The sequence below is a fragment of the Capra hircus genome, chromosome 18, assembly GCF_001704415.2.
Source record: "Capra hircus breed San Clemente chromosome 18, ASM170441v1, whole genome shotgun sequence".
Classification (NCBI taxonomy): Eukaryota; Metazoa; Chordata; class Mammalia; order Artiodactyla; family Bovidae; genus Capra; species Capra hircus.
The window spans coordinates 25,348,307-25,365,429 of record NC_030825.1 but is presented as its reverse complement, the minus strand read 5'-3'; the positions used below and the strand labels follow the sequence as shown (position 1 = coordinate 25,365,429).

At 49.6% G+C, this 17,123-nt stretch overlaps 1 protein-coding gene across 3 annotated transcripts in view; it reads right to left on the bottom strand.

The window, feature by feature from the left end:
• LOC102188887 (liver carboxylesterase) overlaps nucleotides 1-9,051 on the bottom strand; it is a 29,962-nt gene extending 20,911 nt beyond the window's left edge. For 2 of the 3 annotated variants that reach the window (XM_018062003.1, XM_018062005.1), the window contains exons 1-3: nucleotides 8,907-9,051; nucleotides 5,418-5,625; nucleotides 694-838 (exon numbers count right to left, since the gene is read on the bottom strand). In XM_018062003.1, the coding sequence (XP_017917492.1) occupies nucleotides 694-838; nucleotides 5,418-5,625; nucleotides 8,907-8,958 (405 nt within the window). In that variant the 5' untranslated portion in view covers nucleotides 8,959-9,051. The remainder of the gene's footprint in view (nucleotides 1-693; nucleotides 839-5,417; nucleotides 5,626-8,906) is intronic. The other variant, XM_018062004.1, reaches the window with a different exon arrangement.

Here is a 17,123-nt window from a genome sequence, read left to right as displayed (position 1 = left end):
CGGCAATCTTGATTCCAGCTTGTGCTTCTTCCAGCCCAGACAATCAGGAAGTGAATTTAGATACAAGAAAATCTTGATAGTTGGCAAAGGAAAGTATAGGAAAAGCTTGTTGCTCCAGGCTCTGCCCCCTAAGCTGTGACACAGGAAGCTGTCAGAGAGGGCCTCTGTGTGCTGAGGAAAGGCACACACAGGCTCTGTGCTAGCGCGTGTCAGAGCGCTCCTAGCTGTTCTAGGAGCCCCGTGCTCCAGTCCTGCCAACCCGACTCTGTGACCCTGCCTTCCCCTCACTGGGCCTGAGTTTCTCTGTCTGTAAAGGAAGGGTTGGCTTGTTGGCTTATCTCCAAGGTTCCTTCCAGCTCTAACTTTATGGAAATGACGTTTTACCCTCTCTGGGTATCAGATTCCTAATCTAGCAAATTAAGAGTCATCCTTCTTGTCCATCTGTTATCATGAGAGGCCCTGGAAAAATGAAATGTGCATCACAGATGTGCAGCAATCTCCCCCAGGGGCCCCACTCTGGCCAAGGGGAAACAGAGGTGTGGGCCACCTGCGCTCCCTGATGGCAGGTTTGGCTGTGGTGCACAAGAAAGCCCTGGGGCCCCAGAAGACCTTGGCCCAAGACGCCCCCACCCAACACTGCCTTCATCCCCTTCCAGTCTACCCCAGCCTTGCCCAGTGGTTCCCGCCGCTTACCGGCAGCCTGCTTCTCTTCGTCAAGTCAGCAGGGGTGTATATGTTTAGGTAAAGACAGTCTTCAGAAAATGTGAGACTAATGCTCTCCTTTCTGTTGGTAAAGAGATCTGAGAGCAACTGCGCCCCCACTGGGTCTTGGGAGCACCTGTGAGGGGCAAGGAGAGAAGAATTCTTGAGGTTCAATCAGAGCTGAACAAGATGTCTCCTGTGGTCATCAAAGGCCTTGGACTAGCTTCAGGCCAGTAAATAGAGTTGTTCTTACCATACCTGGGGCATACAATGGGGATGCTCAGGCTCACCAAGGTCTCCCAGGACCATGTATGGTCAGACCTGATCCTCTTCCCTTCCTGGGGCCTCTGGAATGCCCCAGGTCAAGGAAGGAGGCTGCCCTATGTGCTGATGGACGTGAGAAAGGACCATTTCCTGCATCCCTGGGTCCACACCAGCACTGTATGACGCCCGCTGTAGAGTGCCTATATTCTGCCCACAGGGAAACATGTTCTAGTCCACAGGAGACTTCCAGGAACCAGGAGAAATCAATCAAATGGCAGATATTTAGGGTCTACAACAGATCAGCGTCAAATATTTGTGGGGCAGCATTAGAACTACACCCTATCCCTGCCTCTTCCTGACATGCTGGGTTTCCTTGGGCAAACGCCTTGCCTGCTCTGGACCTCAATCTGTCTGGTGTAGTGAGGGGAGGATTTCTGTAAGGATTTTGCAGCAGGGACATGCAAAATTCTGTCAGCAACTCATCACAGGCTGGAGCTACAGGTTGCTTTAACAGGATATCCTAAATATGCAACATGCGGCTTCCCGGGTGGTCCAGTGATTAAGAATCTGCCTGCCAATGCAGGGGACACGGGTTCGATCCCTAATTGGGGAACTAAGATTCCTCACGCCTCAGAGAAACTAAGCCCGCTAGCCACAACTCCCGAGCCTGCGCTCTAGAGCCCTGGAACCACAGTGACCAAGTCCACGTGCAGCAAGGCCTGGACCTCAAACACCCTAGGGCCCGTGCGCCACAACACAGAGGCCACCGCAGTGAGAAGCCAGTGCAGCGAGAAGTCCCAGCACTGTGACAGGAGAGTATCCCCCCCCCGCCACCCAACTCCAGAACACGTGAGCGCCAGCGGACAGCAACGAAGACATGGCACGGCCGAGAACAGATAAAGTTATATATTGTAAAAGAAGTGGATTTATAGAAAAAGAGGCACCAGAGGTCATAACAGGTAATATTTACTCAGTCCTCTCAACGTGTCAACTGTTGTTTGAAATACTCCTTATATATTAACTCATTTAGTGTTCTCTGACATAAGTTCTATTATTACACCCATTTTATGGTTGAGAAACTGAGGCATAGATATGTTAGAGAACCTGCCCAAGGTCACACAGCCAGGAAGAGCCAGACTATGCAGCGCTTATGCCTCCGAGGATATTACAAACCACATTTCCAGATTTTCAGAAAGCAGGCGTGATGACCTCTAGTATGTCAATGAGGTAACTGAGGCAATGAGGTGCTCGGATGATACAGCTGTCAAGTGGTGGAGTCAGAGCTCCAAAGAGAACCTCCTGATTTACATCCTGGGGGAGTGTTCCCCAGATGACCAAGAAAAGGGTATAGTATTCATAAAAGAAGAAATTCAACATTTAATAAAAGGGAAACAGAGTCAATCTCACTAATATTCAAATCAATGCAGAATAAAAAAAATTATATAATGACTGTTCAATACCCAAAAGCCTTTTTTAATAACCCCAAGCATTGCCAAAAATTCAGTTAATGGAGGTTTTCATATATTAATTAAATGGGTGCAGTTGGAATATTTCTGAAGGGAAATTTTTTAAAATACTCTTACTTTAAAATATCATTTCTTGGAACTTAATCCAAAAATATTTATCAACATGCAGGAAGATTTAGCTACAAGATGTTCAACAAAGTGCTACTTATATTATCAAACACATCAACAACAATGAAGAATCTCAAACACAAGATGGGGTAAAGAAATTATGAGTCAATACCCAATGTGATATAGTGATCAAGGTCAGATTGTGATATTTAATGACACAGAATGATGTTCATGATATACTTTCATGAACAAAACAGGCATCTAAGTTATCTGTATAGTGTAATATGATACTGTGATATAAGAAGAAAAATGTATTTGATCTTCAGCCAGCTCACTAAATAGCTAGCTCTTAAAACCCTTGTATTGGAGACAGAAATGGCAACCCAATCCAGTATTCTTGCCTGGAGAATCCCATGGACCCAGGAGCCTGGCAGGCTATAGTCCATGGGGTCACATGAGTCAGACAGAACTTAGCGACTAAAGAGAGAGAGAGAAAACCCTTGAATCGGTAATCTCCTGAGTGGCGTATACTATTGGGTGAATGAGGTGACTTGTGGACTGCACCTAAGAGCAGGAACCGGTTGTCAGAGAAATAAGCACATAATCAGAGGGCAGGAACCTTCTATCACTACCCCCTGAACTCTGGAAAGAGGAGGTGGAATGGAGGGGAATGAATCACAAATTATTTCAATCACCCTGCCCGTATAATGCAGACTCCATGAAAACGGAAAAGGACAGGTTCAGAGATTGTCCTGGCAAAACAGAAGGCTTTTTCTCTGTACTGCGTGGCATGTGAGACCTTGGTTCCCTGACAAGGGATTGAATCCGTTGCGGTGGAAGGGCAGATTCTTAACCACTGGACAACCAGGGAGGTGGCCACCGTGCTGGGTCCTCTGTCAGGGACCTCACCTTATGGATCTCTTCATTTGGCTTGTGGTTTGTACCCTACAATAGCCTTCATAATGAACTGGTAATCTAGTGAGGAAACTAGTTTGTGAGTTCTGTGAGCTGCTCTGGTAAATTACTAGAACCTAGGAAGGGGGTCACGGGAACCTCTGATTCATAGCCAGTTGGTCAGATGCACAGGTGACAACCTGGAATTAGCATCTGAAGTAGAGGGAGGTTTTGTGGGACTGAGCCCTTCACGGATGGAATCTGATGCTACCTCTGGCAGAAGAGTGTCAGAATTGGTTGAACTGTTGGGCACCCATATGGTGTGCAAGCGTTGCTTTTTGGTGTGGGAAACACACACACATGCTAGAAATGGGTAGGGAAAATTATGTGATTCCATTTTCAGGGAGAAAGTGTGCAACAGATAGAAGACTGGAAAACTAGAATCTAAACTATGAAGAGCAGTTCTTGCTAGGCGGTGGGATTTTCATTTTCTTAACTTTACTCACCTGTACTTCCACACTTTAAAAACATTACCTAGTTTTCTTGATTAATATTTGGCTGCACCAGGTCTTCATCGCGGCATGTGGGATTTTTCAGTTGTAGCACAGGAACTCGTAGTCGCGGCCCTTGGAATCTAGTTCCCTGACCACGGATTGAGCCCACGCCCCCTACATTGGGAGCATGGAGTCTTAGCCACTGGACTACCAGGGAAGTTCCCTCACTGTTACGTAATAAGTATGTGCCACTTATCACTTGTAATCAGGAAAGAAAAAGAATGAATGTTTTTTAAAAGAAAGGGAAGATGGAAGGGAGTAAGGACAGTAGAGAAGAGAAGGAAGGAAAAGAATGTAGCAAGACGCAGGACCCTGGAAAGAATTGGAAATCTCTTGCTGAGATAAATAATATGTGACTCAAAGCTTGCAGACATCCGAGATGCCTTGGGAAGCAGCTATGTGGCTTCATTGCCCAACTTGGCCAGCTAACTAGAAAACATCAACCATGGCTCTGCTTGTGCCGAGACAGCAAGACACACTAGGCAGCTGAGAACTTGTGCAATCAACACCCCAAAGCACTACCACCCATACATTTCCTGGCCTACCCTACTCCCCACTGCGGTGAAGTTCAAGAAGGAAAATAAATAGAACTGTGAAAATTAATCAAGGGAAACCTCCCTAAAATAAAATGCAGAGGTCAGGAGGGGCAGTTCTCAGGGACATACCGCTTCACCTCAATACAGATTCCAAGAGGTAGAGACAGACTTTGCATCTCTGGCTGGAAGTGACAGGACTTTACTATGAGAAAGATTAACTCCTGGCTTGGCAACAGCTCAGCCAATGAGAGATTGTCATTCCTCAGCCAATTAAAGCCACTATGTAAGAAACTCCCAGTTTGCTCCAGTGGATTTTTTGTTTGTAACAGTGCCTCCTAACTTCCCCTTGGCCTCTATAAAAGAAAATCCTTTGTTTTACCTAATTTGCATGCGGTTTGCCATAGTTGCATATCCTCAATGGCAATTCTTTGCGGCTCCCTAGTAAACCCCTGGTTCTGCTGGAAAATATGTGGTTGTTTTCTTGTTTTAGGTTAACAGAATCAGTACTTTTGAAAGCCCTCACCTGCTCCACTTTCTATTTTTTCCCACAGCACTTATCATATTCTGATACATTACATAATCTATGTATCAGTTTGCGTACTTCTTACTATCTGCCCCAGCTACAATGCAAGCTCCATGAAGGTGGGATCTTTGTTCTGGTCACTAACGGATTCCAGGAAACCGGAAGATACCTGGGAAAGTTGCTCGATAAATATCAGTTGAATAAAGGGCTCTAGAAATAAAGGGCTCTCTATGAGAGTTCTGGACGGTTGATAAGGATCTGCAGTATCTTGAAGATTCCAGGACAAAGCATGAGCCACTCAGAGGATCGCCTTGGCTCCCTCCTGCACCCCTTTGAGACTAACACCCCCACTGAGAGATGCCTTACTTACATGGGAGGGTAAGAGGTGGTATTCTTCACAAAGGTCCATGGTTCTGCAGGCTGCGGCGGAGCAAACCTCAAGGATCCAAGAGGAGGCTTGGCAAAAGGAATTCCCAGGAAGACGGCCACAGGCTGAGCAAATCCTTTTAAGCTGACATGTTTCCCCAGGACTCTGCCCTGAGCGGTGTCCACGACAGGCGATGAGGGCGGCAGCCCTGCTGGACATTGGGAGGAAGTGAGGACACGTCAGTCGTGACGGTGAACTGGAGTCTGCGTGGATTTTGTTACCTTTCCTATGTGATCTTGAATGTCCTCTCAACTCTCTAAGCCTCAGTTTCTTCTTATATAAGAGAGGGTGAAGCTAACTGCCCTTCCTAACTCACAGGGCGATCTGAAGGAACAAATTGCAATTGGAGGTGTAACAGCATCACATAAGACATAAACGCATGAAGAAGAGCTGCTGGGAATGAAGATGGCACTCAGTCTCCACACTTAGGAGCCTCTGGAATCAACCACCCACTGGATCCTGGCTGTGAGCTGCACGCCGGATAAGAGGATGAGCAAGAGGCGGCTGCTCTTCTCAGACATCTGACCTTACGTGGACAATGAGCATACGCACACCTGACCCCCCTGCAAGGAGCAGTGGTCCCTGTCCTGGGAGAATCACCGAGTGAGGCCCCATAGGAGACAGAATGGGAGCGAGGCCCTCTGACTGCTGGCTGCATGGAAGCAGCGACCTTGCATCTGGGACTTGCAGTCATGGAAGGAGTGAACCCGAGAGGTGGAAGAGAGAGTGTAAGGGTATAAAGAGAGATGAGATTGTGCAGAGGGGAGGCTCTGAGACGGCAAGGCACAAGGCCTGCCTGAGGAAGAGCGATGGGCCTTCCTCATGACTCCAGGAAGAGTCATGGGGGTGGAGCATAATCCTGGAAGGGTCAAGGCTGGGAGAGTCCCAAACACCAGGCCAACAATTCGGGCTTTATTTAGGGGGTAAATGAGTGACAGTGAACCATTCTGGAGTAAGAGAGAGACACACAATCAGCTTGAAGAGGCTCCTTCCGATGACTCTGAGCAGGCTCATCACGGGGGGGGCGAGGCTGGGGGTCACATTCTGTCTGTCCCATTCCCGTGGAGCAGGCGGTTTTTTCTCACTGAGCTCACATGTGTCTCCTGCACTTGCCAGGTCAGGCCTGGTCCTCCCTGCTTGGGGACATCCTGCACCTTCATGAGGCAGGCGGTCTTAGTGTGACCCCTGTTCACGCTTGTCCCTCAAGTCCCTCTTGTCCGTCCTCAACACCTGCAGTTTGTTTAAGCATCCTAACAGGAATGATTTCCAGACTCACCCTCCCAATTGTTCCCCTTTAGATACAGACAAAAGGCCAACCTCTCTCTCAAAGTGTGTGGCCAGAACAGAGAAGAATAACCCAGATCTGGTCTTATACACACATCCAAAGACAGCCTTCAAGAGACATGAAGTGGGCAGATGCCCGACTGGCAGGAGTGAAAAAGTGGGCATTGGGTTGAGAGGCGCAGGCAGTGATGGTGACGGCAGAGGCTGACACTTGTGTCACATGCTTGCGTAGAGAGCACTTACTAGGACCACGTGGGGACTCTAATCACAAAAACCTGGCTAGGGAGACACCATTATGCCCATTTTAGAGATGAGATAACAGACGAAATGGAGGAAGCCAGGATGGACTTCCTAAAGGGGTAATGGTACGGACCCGCCCAGGTAAAGCAGCAGTAAGGGGATACTCAGCTTCTCGTGTGCTTCTTACTCAGCGCTTCCCCTCGGTTCTGGGCCTCTCACAGTGTCACAGAGCCAGAAAGAAGATAAACCCAGTGGAGGCGGGGCTGTCAGAGCGCTGGCTCTGGACTCAGGAGACAGAGACAGAATTCACAGCGTGACTTTCCAGCTGACCTTGGCACGTACATTTCCCTCCCTGAGCCTCAGTTTTCCCATCTATAAAATGGAGCAGATGCATCTGAGGTCTCTTGCTACATTCTTGTCTTAACCATGTCCTCTGTGTTCTGTATTCTGATGCTTTGACACCTGGAGCCTTGCTGATTCTGGGGGGACTGCCCTTCCCAGAGTTAGCCAATCCCTGGAGATAGGAACGAAATTCCCCTTCCTGCCTGCCGTAGCCTGTGCCCCAGTCCCCTTCTTTATCAGGCCCTCTACTCAGGCACTATCACCCTGCCCCAAGCACTCCATTGCAAAATACCTGAAACCTGTGCACACTCCCTCACCTGCTGACATTGGCTACCTTGGGACTCCCAAACCTGCTTATCCTGACTCACCTCTTTTGTCACCAGCAACCAAGATAAAGCCCCTTAACCCCAATTTCTTTGTCTTCCCTCTGCCTGGAGACCCACCCCTGTCTTTATCACCTGCACCACCATGGTAGGCCATGCCCTCTTCTTCAGAGAAATGTGTCTTAATCATCTTTTCAATGGCAGTTGGCTCCTTATCCTACTTGCCAGTATAGGTAGGTGTAAGAGACATGGGTTTAACCCCTGGGTTGGGAAGATCCCCAGGAGTAGGAAATGGCAACCCACTCTAGAATTCTTGCCTGGAGAATCCCATGAACAGAGAAGCCGGGAGGGCCACAGTCCATAGCGTTTCACAGAGTCTGACACGACTGAAGGGACTTAACATACACTCCTGATCTGTGGGCCCCAGGATACCCCAAACTTTCTGTTAATACACTGTCTTTGAAAACAACTCCTTTATCTCTTTTTTCCCTTTCTCTATTTCAGGCACTCTTTAGAAGCAACAGCCCATTTCCACCTCACAACAGCCCACTGAGGTAGATACAGTTGTCACCCCCATTTTCGAAATGCAAAACCAAGGCACAGCAAAGGGACATAACTTGTCTAAGACACACAGCTACTAAGTGCTGAGCCATGATGGCAACACACACAGCTGTCTCCAGAGTTGGTGTTAATATTCTGGCAAGGCTTTCCAGGGGGCTCAGTGGTAAAGACTCTGCCTGCAGTGCAGGAGACGCGGGTTCGATCCCTGGGTGCAGAAGATCCCCTGAAGAAGGAAACACCAACACACTCCAATATTCTTCCCTCGGAAATCCCATAGATAGATGAGCCTGGCTGGCTCCATGGGGTTGCAGAAGAGTCAGACAGGACTTAGCCGAAAACAACACAGATCCCTTCCAGGATTCTGGTCAGGACACGCTCCATATCTGTATTAACAATCAAGAGGGAAAGACATGGAGGAGCTCGCCAAAGTCCTGGGAGGGATGTGGGAGGTGAGCTTGTTGTCCTCCTCTGGAGTGGTGGCCCGCAGCCGAGTCCAGGCTGTGCACGGTCCCCTGTGTCTCCTGCTGTGAAACACGGGCTGGGCTACCCCATCCAAGTTCACAGAGCCCGTGCTCTGTAGATCCTGGGCTGTCACTACTTTGTCCCATGCACATCTCCTCCCCCATGTTCCCCAAAAGGATTTCCAAAGAAGCCCCGGCTATCTGCATTCAGGAGGACTCACCCCAAGCTGTCAAAGTAGAGATGGAGGTTAGAACCAGCGCGAAGAGCCACATCGTGGAAAGACAGCTGCTCCTGTGTCCACAGGTCTCTGCCCTGCTCAGAGGGCTGTTTCACTCTGGGTCCAAAGCTCCCTCCGCAAGTTCCCATCCCAGCAGCTCAATAACAGAAAAACTGGCCTCCCTTCCTTGAGGGTGGTTGGGCGTGGAAGCCACGCCCACCAAGACTTCACCCTCTTTTAAGTCAAGAACCTGGACCTAACTCTCCAATTACAGGTAGCCACAGACACTTCAATTTGTTTCCTAAGTGCATCTCCCTTCGTGGACTCTAAGCTTAGTGCTCTGTGAGATTCCCAGGGCAGGAACAAGCAGACAGAGGCCTTCAGACAAGGGGAGCCTTTGGTCTGGGGCCCTGAGAACAACTGGATACCTTGCAGAGCAACTCCCAGCCCCATAGCTGCCCAGCTAGGGAATTAAGGGGCTTTTTTCAGAGTTCCATGGTCTTATTTTGGAAGCACCTTGAATTTCATCCAGTCACCCTTCTGATGCCTAGATTACATTTACAGTGTTCCTGCCAAGTGACTCAGCCTCCTGCTGCACACCTCCAGGATCAGGGAACTCATTACCTCTCCAGGCAGCGATCTTTGGAGAGAATGTTATTACATTAAAGGGACTCCACCTCTCCATCATCTTTGGCTCTAATTATTCATTCATCTATCCATCCATCCCTCCACCCTTCCTTCCATTTATTCATTATTTCATTTATGCATTCATTCTCCAAACATTTACCAAATGCCTGGCTCTATGCTAAGGGTTATTCATCTTTCCAGGTGGCGCTAGTGGCAAAGAACCCACCTGCTAGAGAGGGAGATGCCAGTTTGATCACTGGGTTGGGAAATCCCCTGGAGGAGGGCATGGCAACCTGCTCCAGTATTCTGGCATTGAGAATCCCATGAACAGAGGAGCCTCGGCAGGCTACAGTCCATAAGGTCTCAAACAGTCGGACATGACATAAGCGACTTAACCATGCATGCCAAGTATTATGGAGACAAAGATAAATCTAAGCCATGGTCCATCTCCTGGAGGAGTCACCATATAATAGATAAGACAGAGGCAGGGAGAGGTGATAGGTGGGTTGCTATGCAACGTGGCGGCACCAAAGTAGAGGGATGCGGAGTGCTCTGAGTACACCTGTGACAGTGCTCTTACCTACTAGGGGAAAGAGGAAGATGCTCAAAGCCCGTCTAACAGAATTATTATATGTCCAATAAATGGGACATTCTCTAAGTACACTCTGGTACAGCCGGCTAAGGCAATACTGTCCTTTCACTCAATCTCGTGATGCACACCTCAGTTTCTTAACAGGGAAAGGCAATCATGATCTATTGTTAAGGGGAAAAACAACTATCATACAGTTTTGACTGCACTGGGATACTGTTGGCAGTTTCTCAAGAATCACACAGGGACTTCCCAGCTGTCCAGTGGTTAAGACTCCACTGCAGGTGGAATGGGTTTGATCCTTGGTCACAGAACTGAGATCCTGTATGCCATATGGTGCGGCAAAATTTTTCTTCTAAAATATTGAACACAGAGTCATCATATTACCCAGCAATTCCACTCCTAGGTATATACCAACAATAGTTGAAAATATGTCCCAGCAAAAACTTGTACACAAGTAGCAGTGATTTATAATGGCCAAAGTAAAAAAACCAAATGTCCAGGAACTAATGGACAGATGAAATAATATCTGTACAATGCAGTATTATTGAACTATAAAAAAAATGAAGTACTGGTACATGTTAAACAGGGATGAACCTTGAAAATATTGCATATTATGCTAATGAAAGAAGCCAGATATGAAAGGACAGATATTGTCTGATTCTATTTATATGAAATATCCAGATTAAGCAAATCCATAGAGGAAGAAAGTAGTACAAGGGTTGCTGCAGGCCTGGGGTTTGGGTGGCAGGAAATGAGGTGTGAGTGCTACTGTGTAGAGGCTTCTCTTTGAGGTGATGAAAATGTCCTGGGATTATATAGTGGTGATGGTTGCACAACTCTGAATATACTGAAAAACCGCTGAACTGTAAGCCTTAAAAAGGTGAATTTTGAACTTCCCTGAGGGTCCAATAGTTAAGGCTCCACGGTTGCTATGCAGCGGGTGTGGGTTCAGTTGCTGGTGGGAGAATTAAGATCTCACATGTCACATGGTGTGGTCAAAAATGAATAAAACAAATTTTTAAAAAGATGAATTTTCTGGTGTGTGGATTATCTTTCATTAATGAAATATTTTAATAATCTAGTCTTCCTGAAGGCTCAGTGGGTAAGGAATCCTCCTGCAATACAAAAGACACAGGAGACACGGATATGATCTCTGGTTCCGGAAGATCCCCTGGAGGAGGAAATGGCAACCCACTCCAGTATTCTTGCCTGAGAAATCTGTGGACAGAGGAGCCTGGCAGGAAACACTTTACAAATACCCCACTGTGAGACCAAACATGCCTCAGATGCTGTGCTTGGCATCCGCAGAGGGAACATCAGTCTTGGCTTGGCCAGTTCCAGTGACAAGGCACCCATTTTTCCTGAGAGCTCCCTGTGCTGACTTGGCTCTGAATCTTTGAAAGTTCCTCCCTAAGTCAGGCTGAGGTCCACCCTTCCTTGAAAATTCAGTCCTGTGCTACCTGAAAGTCGCAAAGTGATTTAGATTTGGAGGGATTTTCCAGTCTCTTTTCTAGCAAAAGCAAGTGTACCTGAGACTTGGGTCCAGACAGAGAACTTCATACCTTCCTCTTCAGGGTGATGGCTTTTCTGCAGTTTGAAGGGCCTGGTGCTTGTGTGCTAAGTGGCTTCAGTCCTGCAACTCTGTGGACTATATATAGCCTGTCAGGGTCCTATGTGCTAAGTGACTGGCAATTAATTCCAGGTGTTTCGTCCCCTGGCGGTTGCTGGAGGGAATTGCTATTTGATATTCAAGAAAAAGGGGAGTCACGTGGCTCAGAAGTCAGGTCTCAGATCGCCTACAAGTGCCCTTTGTGAAGAGCCAGCCTGTGCAGGGTGCATGGGTTTGGGGGTCAGGCATCCTTGTTCACAGGCACCTTGTCACTTCCTGAAAGAGGCAAGTTACTGATACACTCTGGAATTCCATGTCCTCTTTCCTATAAAGAAGATAATAAGACTTCACTTGGTGGTTCAGTGGTAAAGAATCCTGCCAATGAAGGAGACATGGGTGGGATTCTTGATGTGGGAAGATCCCACCTGCCATGGAGCATCTAAACCTGTGAGCCACAACTGTTGAGCCTGTTCTCCCCCACAAGAGAAACCACTGCAATGAGAAGCCTGCACATTGTAACTAGAGAAAGCACATACTCAGCAACGAAGGCCCAGAACAGCCAAATATGTATAAGTAAACAAGTAATTTAAAAGATGACATTTCTATGTGGGGGAATAAATGAGACAGTGGCTTGATTCCTAGCACAGGCTACCTGAACAGCGTCCATTATGATCTCTATATCCACAATGACATTAATGCAGCTCCCAATAAGCCCCTGGAGAAAGGCTCATTGGTTTGCAACCTTGCTCAGGGTGAGGCCACAGACAGATAGGAACCTTGCTTATCCAGTGCCCCTAGGGCCTGTGCATGTCCTTCAGTAAGCCCCACAGAATAAGTCACTGTACCATCATTTGAGCAAACTAAGTGGACCTGCATGGTCTGGAGTGACTGCTAGTTACTGACAGGTAAAGCAACTTGCCTAAGGTCACATAGCCCCCAGTCAGAGGGCTGAATCTAAACCACATGGTCTCATCGCCTGGCCATGCTGTGTTGATGATGATGCCACTGGATGCTGACCCTGCCTCTCCTTATTCAGAGCTGCAACAGTGCTCAGAGACGGTCCAGTTGTGCTCCTGGCTGGAGAGATGGGAGGATGAAGCCAGAGAGCTCACCAAGTATGCAGAGGGTTCTGACTGCCACCTCAGGGCTTCCCCCCAGGTGTTCAGTGTCCTCACCTGTCCTGGGATGGCATGGTGCCTGGTGCAGGGGGAGGAGAGGAGGCTGCAGTCAGCCTGCAAGAGGGTCAGTCCAACCTGTGTCACTTAGTGTCATGTAACCGCTCTGGGCCTCAGTCTCCTCTGCTCTAAAGGGCAAAATAATAGTGTCTGGCTCTCAGGATGAAAGAATGCAATACATGTGCAGACTGTCATAATATGTTTAGTGAGTATCTATAATGTCAGCTATTTATTTACTATTATTATTAGCATAAGAGCCATTTTCCTCCTTCCAGACAATCAAGTAGGGACAGGAGGCTTAGCTCTGGGTTCTGTGTCATCCACATCAACCCTGTGAACATGTGACCAGTTCCCCTGAGAGGGTTACCCTCCATTCAGGAAAAGAGGCATTACAAGGCAGTCTGGGTCCTCCTAACAGATACAGAAGGAGCCTGCCCTTTCTGCTGTCACCTGCCTCAGGGTTTCCTTACCATTTTCTTTTCAATGATTCTTACATACATTAGATGAGATTAATATACACTTTCTTACATATATGGAAAAAAAAAACCAAACCCTTGACCACTAGTGAAAAAGAGAATCAGTAGGTAACCAGAACATCATATGTACATTTCTTTTCTTTCTCACATGTGACTCCCAGGATTGAGCCTTACACAGTGAGAAGTGCTGAAGACATAGTTCTGGGCTAAAGGGAAGCTTTCTCACTTTCCATGAGGAAGTGGAAAAAAAAAAAAGCCAGAAGCAGGGCACCATCTCCCAGCACCGTGAGCCTGCCTGAGTAGCCTCCTTGTACTGTGCGCAGTTTTGCCTTTGAGAAAAGCCATCCTAACTAGTATTTCCCTCAGGGTTGCTGTGAGAATTCAAAGAGCAAAAGCAATTAACAAGGCTTGGTACAGACTCCAGGGTGTGTACCCGATGGAGTCTGACATGGTAATACCCACTGGTCTTTCCTACTGAATGCCAGGTCTGCCTAATTCCAGGGGGGCGGGCATGCAGGGGACATCCTATGATTAGGGAACCTCCATCCTGGAGTGCAGAGGCCCCGTTACAGTTGAGGGAAGCCGCTGGAAAACTGAGGCAAAGGGGCGCCTGGAGAAACGCGCCATTGTCCCTTCAGGAAAGGAAAACGGAAGTGACGACCAGAGGCCTAAGGAACTGTGGGTCGCGGGGCTGTTACAGGAGACGTTACAGGGAAACTGCAGCCAAGAGACCGTGGTGGGGCCCGAGGCAGGCCATCCCCAGGGACCCCGGGGAAGCGGAAATGGTGGCGAGGGTCACCTCCACCTTGGGTCTGGGGCACCACTCCCCGGCCTCTGCCAAGCGGGACACCAGCCAGCGGGAGGCGGGGGTGGCTCACTGGCTCCAGGCAAGGGCGACCCGAGGCCGGCGGCGCGGGGATCTGTGGCGGGGAAGCCGCGAGGACACAGGAGCCCTGTTCCTAGAAGCGCGGAAACACGTGGCTGCCTACGTGGCGAACACGGGGACGGGCGGCCGGGGCGAATGGGACCCCGCTTACCGCTGGGCACAGGGCCCTGGGCTCCAGCCGGCACCCAAGGGGAGCCGCGCGCTCGGCCCGGGCGCCGCGGGCGGGGCGGGCGCAGGGGGCGGGGCCTCTGCGCGCGGGCCCCTCCCCTCCGAAGGCGGGACAGGACTGGGCTCCAAGGCCTCCCACCGGACCAGTGGGCTGCTTCACAACTGCTTTGGACCTTGGACCTCGCCTTTCCTCCTGATGGACCGCAAGTGCTCCTGCCCCACTGGTGAGGGACCCCTGGATTTGAGCCCTACTGATGCCTGCTTCCCAGGCACAGGACGGAGGGTGTCTAGGGTTCCAGAAGGGAATGTGTGGAGTTTGATCGCAGGGGGACCGCTGTCACTTACTGGTCTAGGAATGTCTTCCTAGTCCGGCTCCTGAGAGCATTTCAGGCGCCCTTGGCCTCCATTCTAAATCTCAGGGCACGGAGGCTCCAGACTGTACCTCTTGTCCTCACCCAGGGGGTCAGGGGACAGCTAGACGGGGACCCAGTGCTGGGTGGAGACCTTGGAGCTGCCGGGCCTTGATGGCAGGAGGGGACATGGTGCCTCTTGGGGTTCAGGACATAGACCTGGTCCCCAGCCCCAGTCAACCTGGGCTGGGTCTGGAACCTGGGGCCTTCCCTGGGAAGGGGATCTTCTTTCCTGAGACCCGAGGAGGTGAGCTGGGGCTTCTCCATCTGCCTGAGTGGCGGCGAGCTCTCCCAGGGCTGGTCCTGACCCAGGAGGAGGGGGAGGGTCCTGCTGACGGCTGCGTGGCTCCTCCTCCCCCCTGCTCACTGCTGGCCTTTCCCTTCCTGTCTGGTTCCTGCTCCTGCAAGGCCTGCAGATGCCCCTCCTGCAAGAAGAGTGAGTGCGGGCCCTCCTCTGGGAACTTGGGGTCTGGGCTGAGTCCAAGGAGGGACCTGGAGCTCAGCAGGTGGGAGCAGGACACTGACCAGACTTCCTGGCACCCGCCTCACCAGGAACAGATTACCAATCATGAGATGACATGGTGCCCGGTAGGGGTGAGGGCGAGGATGTTGCACTCACCCACCGTGAGTGCCGGTCCCACCTGTGTCCCTGTCAGGTGACATCACCTCTCTGCTCAGTCTCCTCTTCTGTGGCAGGTACAACAATAACTCCTGGTTATTTTAGAATTTAACTTTAGGGAACAAACTTTTAAGAATGCAATAAGATTGAAATATTTAAGAGATGGACAGTCTTAGAATGAAGCCTAGCACACACTGAGCAACCAAACTATCAGATATTACTTCTTATCATTCGTATTACAGGAGATATTTTTCACCTTCCAAACCAGTAACCCAGGGCTGCTCTTCATGGCTGTGTGTCCTGTTTCATTCTCAAAAACTACATGTGATTGTGCCGTGGTCCAGAGAGGGTTATCATCTTTTCCACAAATGAGGAGCTGGCACTAGGGATGTAAAGCCACTATCGAGGCTGCCCCTGTTCTCCTAAGAGATGTGGGAGGGTACCTACACTCCTGCTATCACTTGTACTAGGATTTTACCTAACATTTTCTATCACTATACAAAATTTAAAATTTTTCCTTTCACTCAGCTACAATAGATCTTACCCAGGGCCCCAAGGGAAGTGGGTATGCTGGTCTTTCAGTGGTTTGGGGATGTTATTTTTTAAGGGAGAAGTGCCTGAGCAGGACTTCAATCCTGCATTCCTGAGGCAGGTTTTCACTGATCTTACTACCTGCTGGGCGTTCCTGGTGGCTCAGTGGCAGAGAAGCCACCTGCCAATGCAGAGGGCAAAGCTTTAATCCCTGGGTCAGGAAGATCCTCTGGGGAAGGAAATGGCAACCCACTCCAGTATTCTTGCCTGAAAAGCCTCACGGATAGAGGAGCCTGGGGGCTGCAGTCCATGGACTCACAAAGAATCGGACATGACTTGCAGACTGAGCAGAAACAACTGTCACCAGTGTTTCTCATGGGTCCCTGATGGAGGTCGAGAGAAGGGCCTGCCGTCAGTGTGAACTGCCCTGTGGGTGAGTGGCTCCTGAGGACAGTAGGCTCTGATACTCACTGCAGTTGGCCTCTAGGCTCGATTCATGTTTTAGAGTCACTGTACTCACACACACGGTGACTCCATCTTCCACCTGTCAGCAGACAGTCCGCCAGGGTGCATGTCCCATCTCTCCTCCACAGGGCCCGTCTTCCTTCAGACTTCAGGGTAATTGCCCTGCAACCTCTTTGAATGAATCAGAAATAGTCATGAAACTGGGAATAATCTGGATTTTTCCTGCAGAAATGGTGGCTGTAACATTCTTAGAGACTTCTACATCCCAGGAGAAGCCAGAAGTCACCCCAGGCATTCTGAGAGACCGTTTTCAGGTGACACTTCAGGGACTCACTCCAAAGTGGTCACTGCTTGGCCCTGATGTGGTCCAGGCCACAGAGAGGGTTCATATGAGTTGTTGGAAGAGATGGCCCCAGGGAGGGGCCTGGAAGGATAACACATAAGTTGAAGAAAGCAGTGCAGACCTGCGGGAGGGCCAGTAAGGGCCAGGCAGCCATGCCACATGTTGCCATGCCCCGTCCCCCTCTTTCCCACTCCAGGACATCCTCAGTCTGTGTCGCCTCCATCTCTACAGGCAGCTCCGCATGGAGGAGGACATGGCACTCTGGTCCCCCACATCCTCTCACTGGAGTTGTGGATGGCCCAGAGGCATGGAGCAATGC